General features: G+C 40.9%; 1 protein-coding gene across 1 annotated transcript; it reads left to right on the forward strand.

Annotated features, from left to right (window-relative positions):
* Positions 5,521–10,137, forward strand: LOC8080484 (probable polyamine transporter At3g13620). The gene is made up of 2 exons (XM_021451521.1): positions 5,521–6,591; positions 9,271–10,137. The coding sequence occupies exons 1-2, from the start codon at positions 5,637–5,639 to the stop codon at positions 9,879–9,881; spliced, it is 1,566 nt and encodes a 521-aa protein (XP_021307196.1). The 5' UTR covers positions 5,521–5,636; the 3' UTR covers positions 9,882–10,137.

A 15,797-nucleotide genomic window follows, 5' to 3' on the forward strand; every position in this document is an offset into this window, starting at 1 on the left:
TGTCACAAACAAACGAAAGTGTTACAGTACCGAAAACTTTTCACTTTTCGGAACTAAACAAGACCTTAAAAATTTTTAAAATAACTTATAATTTAGGACAGAGAAAGTGTGTATATATATATATATATATATATATATATATATATATATAATATCAGTATCTAACATATCCCACACTAGCCTTGTCTGATTCCAAAACATAAAAATGAACCACCACCCACATTTGAAATTATAACATTGCTCGTAACCGATCCGGTTTCTAGCCTCGTCACATGCTTGAGTTGGACTAGACCACTCCTAGGTCCATGCTCATATTGGGGGCACAAATCAGATAGTTCGATTCGAATTCATATTCAGAAAACCATTTAACTTTGTTATCCATAAATATTCATTCAATAATTTTAGAAAAGCAAGGCGTATAATGAGGGATCAAAATATTATACTAAACTTTACATTGTATAAACTATAAGAAAAAATACAGTGCTATTAGTCAAACTATTCAATCTGTACTATGTATGGATATTTAGTTTTATATTCGTATTCAACTATATTATAGCAAATAATATGCGTATCGTATTTGTTTCCACCCTTGGTTCTGATAATCGTAGATTTGAGCTCCCCCCCCTCCCCCCCCAAAAAAAAAAGATATACTCAATATTTAACTAGATATACTTTTTTCTATTTATGTTGTTTTTTTGCCTTGTGATATTTTTCTGTCGGGGTATTCAACTTTTAGCTGCTAGGTCTATTTCTTAGTTTAAGATCTCTTTTTTTTTGAACGGGAAGTTCAAGATTTCTCTTACTAACTGGAATAAAAAAATTAGAAGATCAGAGAAATTGTTTTAAAAAAATTTCTATCAGTATTTTGTATTTCTCTTTAGATTTCTCACTGAAAGGGAAATTTTGGTCTTCCGTAGGGAGTACACAACTGTATATAGTACAACCCTGATCAATATTACAGAATTAATCAACATTGGTATTGCTCATGTAGTCATCTATACCTTACATATATACGATATATGGATACTGGAGTATATTCTTTATGCCCGTGTTCATTTCAAAAAAAAAAATATTCTCCTGTTGCATGTATGCTTTGCTTGAATAATGCCTAATTTTGGAGTACATATATCACTAGTCAGTAGTAAGATCAAATAAGACACGTAGGCACCACCTACTTTTGTTGGGCCGTGTCATCTAGTTGGATCAGAGCGCATTTTTCTATTTAATTTAATTAAAAAATATAAGACATGGTAGTTACGTATCACGTACTACTTTTTGGTGGCTCCGTACGTGACCATGCATAGCAGTGGGGTGCCCAGCATTTATAAACATTAAACACACAGCCGCTTTCAAGTGGTAAACTGTCAATCATGCGACTGTATTTCGTGGCTTTGCTTACAAATTAACACAGCCTTTAATTTTGTTTCAACGTGTGCTACAACTACAACATTGTGCGTGTGTGGTTTGCGTGCGCCTGGACTGGACCGCTTGTTTGTCTGACTTCTACAATACTACTCAAATTAAACATCATGCGCTTGGACTGTTCCCTCTTCCGATCTAGTAATTAATAATATAGGAGTAAGTACATATAACAAGAGAAAAGAAAAACAACAACATGTTGATAATAATAAACTGTTAAAACTATCAAGATGATCGTCAAGAAACAGTGTATGCGTCATACTTTCCATGACGCAGCATGGAGCTCATACGTTTCCACCGTGCACCTTCCAATGCAAATCTTATGGCTCATGAGTGCTCCTACAAATTAATAAAGAGGTCACTCGATCAGTCGATCAGTCACTGTCCAGGTCTCCCACTGCAAACAGCCCTGGTTTTCAACCACTCCTCAGGAGCTCCCACACCAAATATCTCAACTTGTACCGCATTGAGCTTATGCTTCCGCATAATTCACTTTTAAATTGTCCCACATAGTAATATTACAAATGTTTTTTTGAAAACAATTCAGCCTGTTCATGCATGGGAAAGTAGGTTTCAACTGTATATATGTTGCTACTGTACACATGCTCCTACTCTTGCTGGTTTCAACAAATACGAATTGAACAAACACATTGTGTGATATAAAAGGGTAAATATGAAAATATAAACAAACCAATTGATAGCTGAATTGTATCACAACCCAATAAAGATGGGAGATCAGTACTACTAGTCTCTGGGTTTTGTGCACAATGAACAAAAGACAGCAACCGGATAAAGATGCGAGATCAGTGAGGTTGTTCGTTGGTTGAAAATTCATGATTGAAAATATTGTTCGCTGATTTATTATTATAGAAAAATATTGTTGATTGATAGAAAAATACGGTTATATAAGATAAGTGAATAGACTTTTAAGATAAAACATCTTGATTGATTAGCTGTTCCGAAGATTCTTTTGTAAGCATTGTGCATAAGCCGATGTACTAGTTTTGAAAAGAGACATCTATCCAGTCTCCCATGTACGAAGTGTCGGAGTACTAGGTTTTGAAAAAGAAAGGATATAGCCACTACTACAACTTGAATTTGTCTACCTAGCAAGGATATAGCCACTACTACAACTTGAATTTGTCTACCTAGCTGATTTATAGAGAGGCGACTATTTAGCACCCTACAAATCGAACAACAAGTCACAAATCGATTCCTAAGGCTGGCTGCTTTTACAAATCAATTTTTAAGGGAAGCTCTAGATCTAGCCATCTCTACAACAAATAGATTTTTAGAGGTGGCTCTAGTCCGCTTTTAAAGATAATTGATTTCTAGAGGCGAGTCATTTTAGAAACTATTTTTGAAACAATTTTAAATAGAGTTGTCTCTACTAAAAAATGGAGGTATTATGTAGTAGTGTGTTAAATATACCATTGTATATAGGTACAAATTACTTATGTGAAATTATCCTCATGTGACATGTGGTGTGATGCCTCTAAACGGTACTTCCACGGTTTCACATTTGTTCTAAGTGAAATTCCTCTGTTACATTAATAAATGTTATAGAAAAAAATCATTGAAGTCTATAATATTACAACAATTTAATTAAACTCTTTGGATTTATATGAACCTCCTACAGATGTTAATGTATTTTTCGTAGATGCTTCATTGAATTAAAGAAGTTTAACTTCAAATAAAAGTGAAGCAGAATGTTGTTTTTGACAATTTGGAACTAGTGGGTACGGTCGTATATCTTCTATCTGTGTTTGCACATTTTATTTAAAAAGTTATATTTGAGTAAAGTATCTCTAGACACTGAGATATTTAATTTTTTGTCATTCTTCTGTGTGACATGGGCTCGATTGCCATATTTGTATGTGTGTAAACTATGTTTTTACCACTATATCAAAACGAAAACTTCACATATTAAAATATTTTGTACACGTGGCTAGCGAAGTCACCTATCCAGCGTGGCAGCAGCATGCGAAAAAGACCTCTCTACCCTTACCTTCTCCTTTGGCTCAACATCCAGGCCTTGTTTAGTTCTGAAAAGTGAAAAGTTTTCGATACTGTAGCACTTTCGTTTGTTTGTGATAAATATTATCTAATCATTGACTAATTAGGATCAAAAGATTCGTCTCGTGATTTACAGCCAAACTGTGTAATTAGTTTTTGTTTTCGTCTATATTTAATGTTTCATGCATGTGCCACAAGATTTGATGTGACGGAGAATCTTAAAAACTTTTTGGTTTTCAGCTTGAACTAAACAAGGCCATTGTTCAGGTTCCTCATCCTGTTCGTCATGACCTCAGCATTAGCCTGTAGCCACGTCGCTGCTGCACTCGCTCGCTAGGGCAAGCGTCCCGCCCACGCCAAGCATATTGCGCACGCATCGCTTTCGCCGCTGTGAGCACTCGGGCGACAACAACGAGGTGTGCTGGCTCTTCGGCATCGATCCTCGGTGTTGCTCAGGGACCTCGAGGCCCATGCAACACAGTGGCTGGACCAAGCCTCCTCGGGCGCCATGATGATCCCGACGTTTGGCGCCCGTGCATAGTATCGCCACCGACGCTGCTGAGTGTTGAACGTGCCTGCTTGTGTCGTCGTCGACACCTTAGGCCAGTCTCAATGTAAGTTTCATGAGAGTGTCATGCACATTAAATAGGGTGTCACATAAGCAAAATTGCTGACTTGGTAGGATCATAAAATGAAGAAGTTTCATTAGATGAGAGAGGAGTTTCATCCCCACAAAACTCTTGTGGCTCGGTTACCTAGTTTACGATCTTGGTAACTGTGCCATGAAACTATGCATTGAGACTGGCCGATGCGGCAGCACCACAACGTCGACACCGTAGTGAGTCCAGATGGCAATGGGGACCCGATCCCCGATTCCCCGTGGGGAATTCCCCTATTAGGGGACGGGGATGGGGAGATTTTATTCCCCATGGGGAAGAAAACGGGGGAAAATCAATCCCCATCGGGTCTAGCGGGGACGGGGATGGTTCACCATCCCCCGTACCCGATCCCCGCATCCCCGACCCGTTAAGGAGCATACTCTGTATGTGAGCCATAACAAGTTGGAATTTAGCCCAAAATCGGCCCAAGCCCATCAAACACATGGAGTATATAAGCAATTTCCTAACCCTAGTTTCCAGTATCCCCACTCGGCCACCCCTCCCACAGCTGCCACATTCATACATCCATCCTTTAGTTTTGGATTGTTGATTTTTTTCTGATCTCATTGCGGGGACGGGGATCCCCGTCGGGTATGTATTCCCCGCGGGGACGGGGATGGGAAGAAAATGTTCCCCGCGAGTCTTCACGGGGACAGGGACGGGGAAATCTGGACCTCGCGGGGACGGGGATGGTGAGGCAAAACCCGACGAGGAATTCTCCGTTGCCATCTCTAGTAGTGAGCTCGGCCCCCCACCACCAGGGTCACGTCCGCGTTGGCAACAACACCTCGTTTGTAGATCTCTAGCTCGACGATGTTCGTGGCCCGACATGGGATGGCGAGCTCCTCTGCGGCTCGATGATGTTGCTCGGCGCTGGCGGCAGTGACAACACGACCAAGCGATGTAGCAGGCCAGTGCACGGCAGCAATGGTTACGCGTGTTCTAGTGGTGCGGCTAGGCAAGGGTGCCAGTTGGCTCAACATCAACACTTCTGCACGAGCAGAGCGCAACATGGTACAGGAGCTCGGCCTCTTCTCATACTATGGCAGAGCGCAACGAGGGCACACCAGCACGCTCCGCATGGGGAAGATGAACAATGAGACATGGCGGAGAAGACGACCATGGAGGCTGGGATAAGGCTAGGGGCATAGAAGTCTTTTTGCATGCCTTTGCCATGCTGGAGAGTGTTGGCCAACCACGTATGCAAAATATCTAAATATGTGAAGTTTTCGTTGATGCGGTGGCAAAAATATAGAAATGTATACAAAGATGATAATTGAGTATATGCCAGACATAAGAGTGGCAAAAAATTAAATATCCCCTAGCACTCGCTAAACCTCTTGGCAGTTGTATAATACAACATACTATACTGTTACGCAAAATCTCATTCTTCAAAAGTCAACAGCGACGTTTCTACTTTAAAGTCGTGTGGCACAGTTCAGTCGTCCATTATTTACAATGGATTCATATACGCTCTAATGTCTATGCCCGCATGAACGCTCAGCACACTTGCTACCGAGGCTCTCACTCTCACGAGTCACCATGAACCAGGAGATCCAAATAACAAAGCTGCCGTCGCAACGCCAACAGCAACAAGAGCTGCCACTGCCACCGGAAGGTGTCACCATCGTGCAAGATGGCACGTCGCAAGACCAGCAGCAACAGGCGGCGCAAGGTCGCCACGGCGCCGTGCAAGGCGGCGGCCACGGCCACCACCACCACCGGAGCAGCCGCAAGCTGACGGTGCTCCCGCTCATCTTCCTCATCTACTTCGAGGTGGCCGGCGGTCCCTACGGCTCCGAGCGGGCGGTCCGCGCGGCGGGCCCGCTCTTCACGCTCCTGGGCTTCCTCGTCTTCCCCTTCGCGTGGGGCGTCCCGGAGTCGCTCGTCACGGCCGAGCTCTCCGCCGCGCTCCCGGGCAACGGCGGCTTCGTCCGGTGGGCCGACCTCGCCTTCGGCCCGCTCGCCGGCTCGCTGCTGGGGACGTGGAAGTACCTCAGCTGCGTCATCAACATCGCCGCGTACCCGGCGCTCGTCGCCGACTACCTGGCCCGCGTCATCCCCGCCGTGGCCGGCGGCAGGACGCGCACGGGCACGGTGGTCGGCATGACCGTGTTCCTGTCCTTCGTCAACTACGCCGGCCTGAGCATCGTCGGGTGGGGCGCCGTCGCGCTGGGGCTCGTGTCCCTGGCGCCGTTCGTGCTCATGACCGGGATCGCGGCGCCCAAGATGCGGCCGCGGCGGTGGGCGGTGCAGGTGGACGGGAGCAAGGACTGGCCGCTCTTCTTCAACACGCTCTTCTGGAACCTCAACTACTGGGACAGCGCCAGCACCATGGCCGGCGAGGTGGAGCGGCCGGAGCGCACGTTTCCCCGGGCGCTGGCGGTGGCGGTCGTGCTCATCGCTGCCAGCTACCTGCTGCCGCTCATGGCAGCGACCGGCGCCACGGACGCGCCGCCGGACACGTGGGCGAACGGCTACCTGGCCGATGCTGCCGGTGCGTATAAATCCGAGGAGTTGATATACTTCGGGTGCCTTTTTTTTTTGAAATTTTCAAGCAACAATCATACACAATTAACTAATACAATTAAAAGAAACAACTCACAAGAGACAACTTATCGAACAATAACAAAAGTACATGTTGTCTGAACAATGAAAAATATCAGACATGAATAAGTGCTCATATATGTATGTGCAATCAGAGTCTTCATACGGTCTTGTTTAGTTACACCAAAAATCTAAAAACTTTTTAAGACCTTTTGTCATATCGAATCTTATGGTACATACATGAAACATTAAATATAAATAAAAAAAATAACTAATTGTATATTTTATCTATAATTTGCGAGATGAATCTTTTGAACCCAGTTAGTTTATAGTTGGACAATAATTGCCAAATACAAACAAAAGTACTACAGTGTCCAAATCTAAAAAAAAATGAATCTAAAAAAAGCCATACTCTCCTGTTTGGTCGTTGAGACAAAAAAAAAACGGATTCCTTGTGTTCAGTTCTTGTTTGTTGTTAACTGTGGATTGGACCAATGCAATTTCTTGGCCAAGTGACCTCATCGGTTCTTCCGATCAAATAATAATGGCCGCCGTTTGCTAAAAAAATGAACACCGTTCAAACAACGTTGAAAACAAATTTTAGAAATTACTAATCATTTCACTCTGAACGTGCATATAGCGTAATGGTAGTGGACCTGTTATGTCATGTGTGACCTACAGCTACAGGTAGGAGTTTCGACATCCCATTATAAAAGTGAAAAAAGTTCACTTTGTGGTGTTGGTTCGTGAAATTTTTTCTTGACCATGCATGTGGTTGAGATTTATTCTAATAAAACATCTCATGGGTACGGTGGCAAACGTGGATCATGTTTTTTATTTATAACTAGATATAGAATTTAGATATCATTTTGGATAAAGTTTGGATTAAATATTGAGAATATAAATTATCAATAGCTTTTAAATTGTTAAGTTTGCAAATCTATAAATTATATGAATAGATTTGTCTTGAAAAATACTTTCATAAAAGTGTACATATATCATTTTTCCTAAATATTTTTATAAAAATAAGAGGTCAAAGTTGTGTTTTGGAGACCATATCGCTATTCTAAATGACATCTAAATCCTACAGGGAGAGAGTATGTTTGTGCATTGCATTAGGGTCTTGAACTTTTGCCAATGTCTACGGCGATGTATGTGTTTGTGGCTTAGTGAACATATTTAAAATATCTTTTGTGGTGTTGGTTTGTGAAAAAAAATTTTAGGATGTGGTTGAGATTTCTTCTAATAAAATGTCTTGTGGGAGGCAATCGTGGGATCAAGTTTTTACTTGTAATTGCATCGGTAAATCATAGGTACACGAGTAAATTTCATAAAACTAGCACTACTTATTCCTAGTACCCTCAAAGCTACAACTATTTTGACAAGGATAATAGAAGTACGGCTACTTTTGACGCTTAGCCATGGAACTAGTTACAACTTTATCATGTAACGCCCGATCTAGAAAAACTTCGTTCCTTTTAATAAAAAACAGACTAAACATCCGATCGACATAAAAACTTACCTAACTAATTTTGCATTGATAGCTACTCCCTCCATTGAAAATTATAAATTATTTTGTCTTTCTAGTCACATAGTTTTTTATATATCTAAATATACGTTATATCTAGATGTATATAATAAAAAACGGACTAAACACCCGATCGAGAGAAAAACTTGCCTAACTAAATTTGCATTGATAGCTACTTCCTCCATTGGAAATTATAAATTATTTTGTCTTTCTAGTCACATAGTTTTTTATATATCTAAATATATGTTATATCTAGATGCATATAAAATCGATGTATTTAGAATAGCCAAACGACTTAACTTAGAACGGAGGGGATATAACAAAATGAAGTTCCACGGTAATATAACTATATAAGACTAAAGTTTTCTAGTTTTGTGGTCCATGTCAATATACATGGATCTAACTGGAAGGTGTCGGCACGAGTGACCCCGACGGAGGATATGTCTGTATACGTACCTAGCTAGTTGAAACGCGTTGGCCGAGTATAAGTGGACCCAGCTAATACTTATGAGTTAGGACCTGACTGTCGTGTTCAAGGTACTATGGAAGATTAATTCTCAAAAAAAAAACGTACATTGTAACTAACTGAGACATCTAGATGATAGAAATTCTCCTGAAAAGCACTCAAATACCATAGAGCCTCATAAAAAAGAGCACAATGAACAGTTATATGACCTGTGACCGTTATTCAATCAGGCCTTGTTTATTTTGCGAAAAGAAAAATTTTAGATGTCACATCGGGTATGTCGGAAGGATGTCGGAAGATGTTTTTGAATATTAATAAAAAATAAATTATATAGCTCGTCTATAAACTGCGAGATGATTTTATTAAGCCTTATTAATTCTTAATTAGTATATGTGGATAACTGTAGCAATTATGGCTAATCATAGACTTATTAGGATTAAAAGATTTATCTCATGATTTACAACTAAACTATGTAATTAGTTTTTTTTTTATCTATATTTAATACCTTATGTATATGTCTAGAGATTCGATAGGTAAAAAGTTTTTAGGTGGGAGAAGGCCCATGCATTGTATAGGCCCGCCATCAATACAATACACAAGGCTTGAAACTTATTGGGCGCGTGCGTGTGTCGCAGGCATCATCGGAGGCCCATGGCTCAAGTACTGGATCGAGGCCGGCGCGGTGGTGTCGTCCGTGGGCATGTTCGAGGCCCAGCTGAGCAGCGGCGCGTTCCAGCTGCTGGGCATGGCGGAGCTGGGCCTGCTCCCGGCCGTGTTCGCGCGCCGCGCCACCCTGTCCGGTTCCGGCACCCCGTGGGTGGCCATCGCCGCCTCCACGGCCGTCACGCTCGCCGTCTCCTTCCTCGGCTTCGACGTCGTCGTCGCCACCGCCAACTTCCTCTACAGCCTCGGCACGCTGCTGGAGTTCGCCGCCTTCCTCTGGCTCCGCGCCAGCCGCCCCGACCTGAAGCGGCCCTACCGCGTGCCGCTGTCGTCGCTGCCCGCGCTGGCGGCCATGTGCGCCGTGCCGTCGGCGTTCCTGGCGTACGTCTGCGTCGTGGCCGGGTGGAGGGTGTTCGCGCTCGCCGGCGGGCTCACGGCGCTCGGCGTCGGACTGCACGGCGCCATGAGGCTGTGCAGGTCCAGGAAGTGGCTCAGGTTCAAGACCGGCGTGGTCGCCGCGGCGGAAGATCATCACCAGCAACAAGGTGATGTCGTCGTCGTTTCTGCTGGAGACCGAGTTTGAATGAATGAAGTATCACCAGTTCCGCATGCGTGTCAGTATGAGTTGAGGTCTTGCTTGGATGTAGTCGGATTCACATCAATCTACATGTGTTGAGGTGGGTTGGAGTGGAACTTGAACTAAATTTCATCTCAATCCACTCCAATACATATGGATTGAGATGAATACAAGAACATCCAAACAAGGCCTTCTACTCAACATGCCGTAGTACATGTGCTACATTATTTTCATGTGATGTGATGAAGAGTTTTTTTTTTTTATTAAGCATATCTGTTTAAAAGTTAAGGAAAAAAATACAAAGACACGTACACGTACAAGTATGCCATAACCCATAAGGAATACGGAGGACAGCTGCCTACCCTATTTTCACAAAAGACCCTTGGCAAAGTGAAAATTATAAAAAGGTCCCTAGAGCGTTTGCAAGCACAGTTGAGCTCTATGTAGATTGCCTGTAACTGAAACTAGAAGCCCCACCAAGCTATATGTGTAAAGGTCGGTCCGATTTCCGCTGTCCTGTGGGGCCAGGCCCAGGACAAATCCTGCATCCATCCAGACAGACAACCTGGCCCAACCATATGGGCCTGGTAACTAATCAAGCAGGCCTATAGGTTGTAAAGCCTCCAAAAGTGTAGGACTCCGACATTGTTTCGGTGACCTGTGGAGTACTATACCATTGCTAGTATTTTTTTTAAAAAAAAAACTACCATTGCTACTGCATGTATATGTATGTGTCGAACCATTTTTTTTTTCATACAATCTAGTGATGTTGCTATCATCTCAGCAGCTTTGTTATCAATAAGTCTCGCCGTCGTGTTAAAATTTGAAAATGTTCTCATCTGAACTGGATCAAGAGTTTAATTAGCTTCCATTACGTATCTTCCCGTCCAATCTATCGACGCATCCTAAACGACAAAAAGTGTCCCACTGTGCCAAACAAAAACATCAAGACATGCATGACGACTGATCCTTATCACCATAATATATCGCTTTCCCGCTGTCATATATATGCCCATTGCTAACTAGACCCATATTTCTTGTTGTTTTCTGAAATTATTTTTTTAAAACGATCGATTCATCATCTAAAAGGTGCACAAGCTCGCTCCTTACCATCTTTATGACCAAGTTGCATAAGATTATTTATTGAGTTTCTCAATTGGCACATGACATGCTCTATTTTGTACACTAGCCTATCAACCGTGCTCTGCAACAGTATGCTCACATTAAAAGTCTCTCATTGATAAATTTACGACATACAACTGAATAATATTTATTATTTTTTCCATTATCTATACATTTTCTAACACAACTATTATACATATATTATATAGTCTATGTCATGTTGTGATAAATTTACCAATTTTTTCATCATTTGCATTCCACATATATCTGTTTCTAATATATATTTAATTGAAACCTTAGACTAAATTATATAAACATATGTTGCATCCATATTTTTTACACCATGGAGCTATATTATGTCTTTTAACTAATTATTTTTTGCATTTTGTAATCCACATGTTATGTTTAAACTTCAGTTCTTACTGTATACTTTATTTAAACTTTTTATTTCATGTTTTCTTTTAAAAAATAGATTTAGATCCTACGCTTTACTCTTAGTTATTATAATAGTACAAAATAGCTGTTTAAATGTGTTCATCACAACATTTAAGATGTTGAATTTCCACTATTAAATTAAAGAACTATATAGGTATTATTATTTATAAAAAATAACAGTGCTTAAAATTAAACTAATAGTATTGTTATGTCATAATATTTCAGACAAGAGGAATAAACTAATATTTAGTAACAACTTACAAAATTTATTATCGGTTTTTAGTGTAATTTAAAATGAATTGTCAATGTCACTGACTCATTGGTACTTGGTTTGTTAAGTGAACATTTTCATGATCAATAAACTGTAAAATATATATTTATCGTTAATGTGTGAATGCATGTTTACTTCAATTTTAATAGCGGTAGAGCTGAGAAGATTTGAAACATATATAGTGTACTCTCTGACAACATAATTCTGTTTCAATACTCCCTCTGTTCCAAATTATAAGTTGCTTCGACTTTTTGATACACAGATTTTACTATATAAATAGTCATACATTATATATCTAGATACGTGCAAAACTGATATACCAAATAAAAACCTAAAATGACATAATTTGGAACGGATGGAGTATACCAGTAACTTTGGTGTCAATTTGAGGGATTTAGCTTATGTTTTTAATGGGAGATGTGGGTAATTAATTTAGAGCAAATTAAAGGGGTGCTTTATATTACTTTCATAATGGCAAATATTAGCAGCTAAGATATAGTAGATTGTAACGGCCCATGCAACGTATCTCTCTTAATATTATCACTAATCATACTTTAGGCAGTAATGGTTCTTTAGCACATGATCATATCTTTTACTTTTGGTGATTTAGATGACAACACAAGCCTAGGATTAACATGTGTGTTAAAGATGTGTTAGACAGATTAAATAGGTCTTAGAAATGCAATGACAAAGTTTGATCAAAATCCAAGTTCGAACAAAGAAGATTCTTCACTGAAGCATTCACCAGATCATTTGATCAGACCCATTGGATCACCTGATGGAGTCTAGTAAGTCGGCCAAAAAAGACAGCCCACCGGATGATATGATGAATACTGGCATGCAGATCATCCAATGCACATCTAAGAGTGAAGACCCTAAAGATTAGTGCCATCTAATTATAGAATGCATTAAGCAGCAATGCTAATTTATTGTGAGAGAAAAAATAATGATGTTATTGTTGGCTCATTTGTTGTGAGAAAAAAATTATTCTAAAGTAATGCTAATAAGTTCCAGCGAATAGAGTTTGTGGAAATGGCTAGGTCCAAGAGATAAACATTGTTTCAAGAGAAAATGTTGGAACATGGGTTTCTGCGTAGGGAATAGGAGTACGAGGTGGAAAGCCTAGGATTGAACGGTGAGCTGTGAACTGGCGGCCCCATGCTTGGCGCCGAGGGCTTATGGTTGGAGGCTTGGAGCAAGGGTGCTAGGAGCAAGAGAGATTAACTCTAAATCTCTAGCTAATCTTTCATTAATAAGAGCCTGTTCGGTTAGGTATTTTTGATCTAGAACGATCCAGAACATTTACAATCCAATATAAAATATCAAATGCTTCTAGACCCGGAATAGTTCCTGGCCATTCCAGCCCAAAAATGGACGGGCCCTCAGTCTACTCATAACAAATGCCTAACAAACTTTTTTTGAATTGAAATGCCTAACAAACTGTTCCTGCATCAAAGGGATAAAATCACATCAAACAAACTCCTTAAGGAATCGGATCCTGAGCTAACACAAAAACACTATTCCATGAAAGCACTCTAGCGGATCATCATCTCGTACATAGTAATATATCAATGTCATGGCAATGGCTAGGTCCAAGGGTCGAATTCTTCGTGCTCCTCTTCTGGTAGCCTGTACTTCCACAGGTGTGGTGTGCTGTTTCTTTGCAAGCTGCAGTTAGACGGCCGTTTGCAAGCGGCATGCAACATCATTTCGATGCTTCCATATCATCCAGCAAACAAAGTTGCAAGATGACGTCGCAGTGCTGGCCATTAATCTTTGTTGGCCTCCTCAATCCTCATAATTATCGCAAGTGGTTTTTTATGCCCAACACAACACCTGCAACATTCTCCCCAAATGCAATTAAGAGCACGTACGGCCTTTGAAAAGGATTTCCAGAGTTAACACACGCCTCTAGATCGAATGGATGTTCCTAAAAGTGAACGGAGCGTACCGGAGTCGTTCAAAAATATGTGCTGCCGTTTCAATTATTGAGTTCGTAAAGGGCAAGATTCTAATCACAGCAATGAGCTCAAATATCCTCACTTCACGTGGACACTTGGGGACAAATAAGAGGTTACAAAATACCTTTTTAATACGGAAATATCTTTTTTTTTTTTGCGAAGTAATACGGAAATATCTTGTGGATGTGGCCGACATGAATTTTGTACCATGTTGATTTGACGCCATGCCCAAATTATTCCTGAGAGTGAGATCGATCTGGACTGACGGTGCCCGCTATTATTCTCTGATGGCGAGCTTGAGAGAGAGCTGATGATGCCTGCCCGACCGATCACGAGATGGAGACAGGGTGCCGCCGGAGACAAGAAGGCAGAGAGTGAAATCTCGTGGAGCGGAGCAACTTTCAAATTTACTCTAAACAACTATATATATCAATATTAACTCATTTCATACTGATATCATATAAGAAGTCATCTTTTATAACCGTGGCACTATTTATGACGCAAAGTACGCAACAGAAGTTTATTGTGACGACATCGCATGGTTAGTGTGACTGCCTTTCCATGCTGGCACAGTGTGTAAGACTATTTCAACTAAATCCTAGTACAAACTTTCCTTCATTTTAATTTCTCATCATTTATGTAATTTCTGGTTCTCCATAGCTTTAGATGGAAAGAGGAAAACTTCAAACTAGGCTGTGTTCTTGTACAGAGGCTGGGGACATTTTCTTTTTAAATATATAGAAGCTTAATCTTAGTAGCTACTTTTCCGATCAAAGTATAAATTCCGATGCAACAATGCGACTAGGACCAGCACCAGAGTGGTGCTGAGGAGCGGCAAGAAAAGCACCTGATATATAACAGCGCCTCCAAAGTCCAAACTACTCTAAGCTGCAGAATAAGGGCAGATCAATGGTAATGGAACAAAAGTTGGCCTGGATGCATGTGCACTATCGTGATAGATAGGGCTGCCTGGGTGGGAAAATAGAGCGGCTATTGTGATAACAAGCTGTGGTGGAATAATCAAGATTAGCAAATCAATTTCTCACAAACATACCATCGAACACCTCGTGTGCATGAATTAAATAGCCTCTAAAATTAAATCTGTCAAACCACAAGCAACTACGTAAATAGCATCCCATTTCTTTCATCAGTTCATGCAACTTCACCAGATGTCTTCCTTCCTGAAATAAGATTCCACCCAACCAGTGTCCGTCCATGCATAATATACGATGATGCAACCCTTCGACAATCAAACACGTCCTAAACATTCACGTCAACACCCGTGAGTGCCAAGCTTGACAATAGATCAATTGTAAGAGGTAATGTCCTTTTTTTTCTCCCATTACAGCAATGTTTACAAGCTTTGAGCGTTAAACAACTATCATCGTCCATACCATGGCGGCTAGTGCCCTCGCTACCTCGCTGTCTCACTCAGGACCCACCTCCGTTGACATGCCAACGATCGCCCCCGACATTCCTCTACATGCAGGAAGTCACAATTTCCCAAAATCCCGAACCCTACTCTTGAGGATACGTTTGAACCGAAGGAATCGCCTTGTCAGGTCTTGTTTAGTTTTCATTGGGCGCAACTTCCTACCCGCGCCCGTGGGCATAGGTTCGCGCCTGTATCCTCGTCCGCCGAGTGGGGTGCCCGCGGGTAGGCACATATTTTTCTGTCCATTGCCATCTTTACTCTCAACCGCCATGCCAAAATGGTGAGGCGAGGGTGCCCACAGGTCACAGATAACAAAGTTCCGTTCGTAAAGGTGACTGTTGTTTGATCAAAATTATGTGATAAGATAATAATATTTATTATAATATTAACTAAGTATCATTGGAGTGTTTATTAATTATATTTTCATAGTATATCTATTTCGTGTCATAAATTTTTATAATTCTCTCTATAATTTTAGTCAAATTTAAAATATTTTGATTCTCCAAGATTCTTGGAATATCTAATAGTTTGGAATGAAGAGTACTTATTAGTACCCCATATTGTCTGTATTCATAATATGATGAGCCAGGGCCCATTCAATAATGCTAATACTGTTATTAATTAGCAATTGTCAAAAAATAATAATGCTACTGTTAAAATGTCTGTTTTTTTGCCAATATATATATATATATACTAAT

Source organism: Sorghum bicolor, chromosome 1 (genome assembly GCF_000003195.3).
Source record: "Sorghum bicolor cultivar BTx623 chromosome 1, Sorghum_bicolor_NCBIv3, whole genome shotgun sequence".
In the NCBI taxonomy this organism is placed as follows: domain Eukaryota; kingdom Viridiplantae; phylum Streptophyta; class Magnoliopsida; order Poales; family Poaceae; genus Sorghum; species Sorghum bicolor.

Coding starts and splice junctions, on each gene's coding strand:
- LOC8080484 (XM_021451521.1), top strand. CDS start 5,637: ATGAACCAGGAGATCCAAATAACAAAGCTGCCGTCGCAACGCCAACAG. Junction 6,592..9,270: donor CTACCTGGCCGATGCTGCCG/GTGCGTATAAAT, acceptor CGTGTGTCGCAG/GCATCATCGGAGGCCCATGG.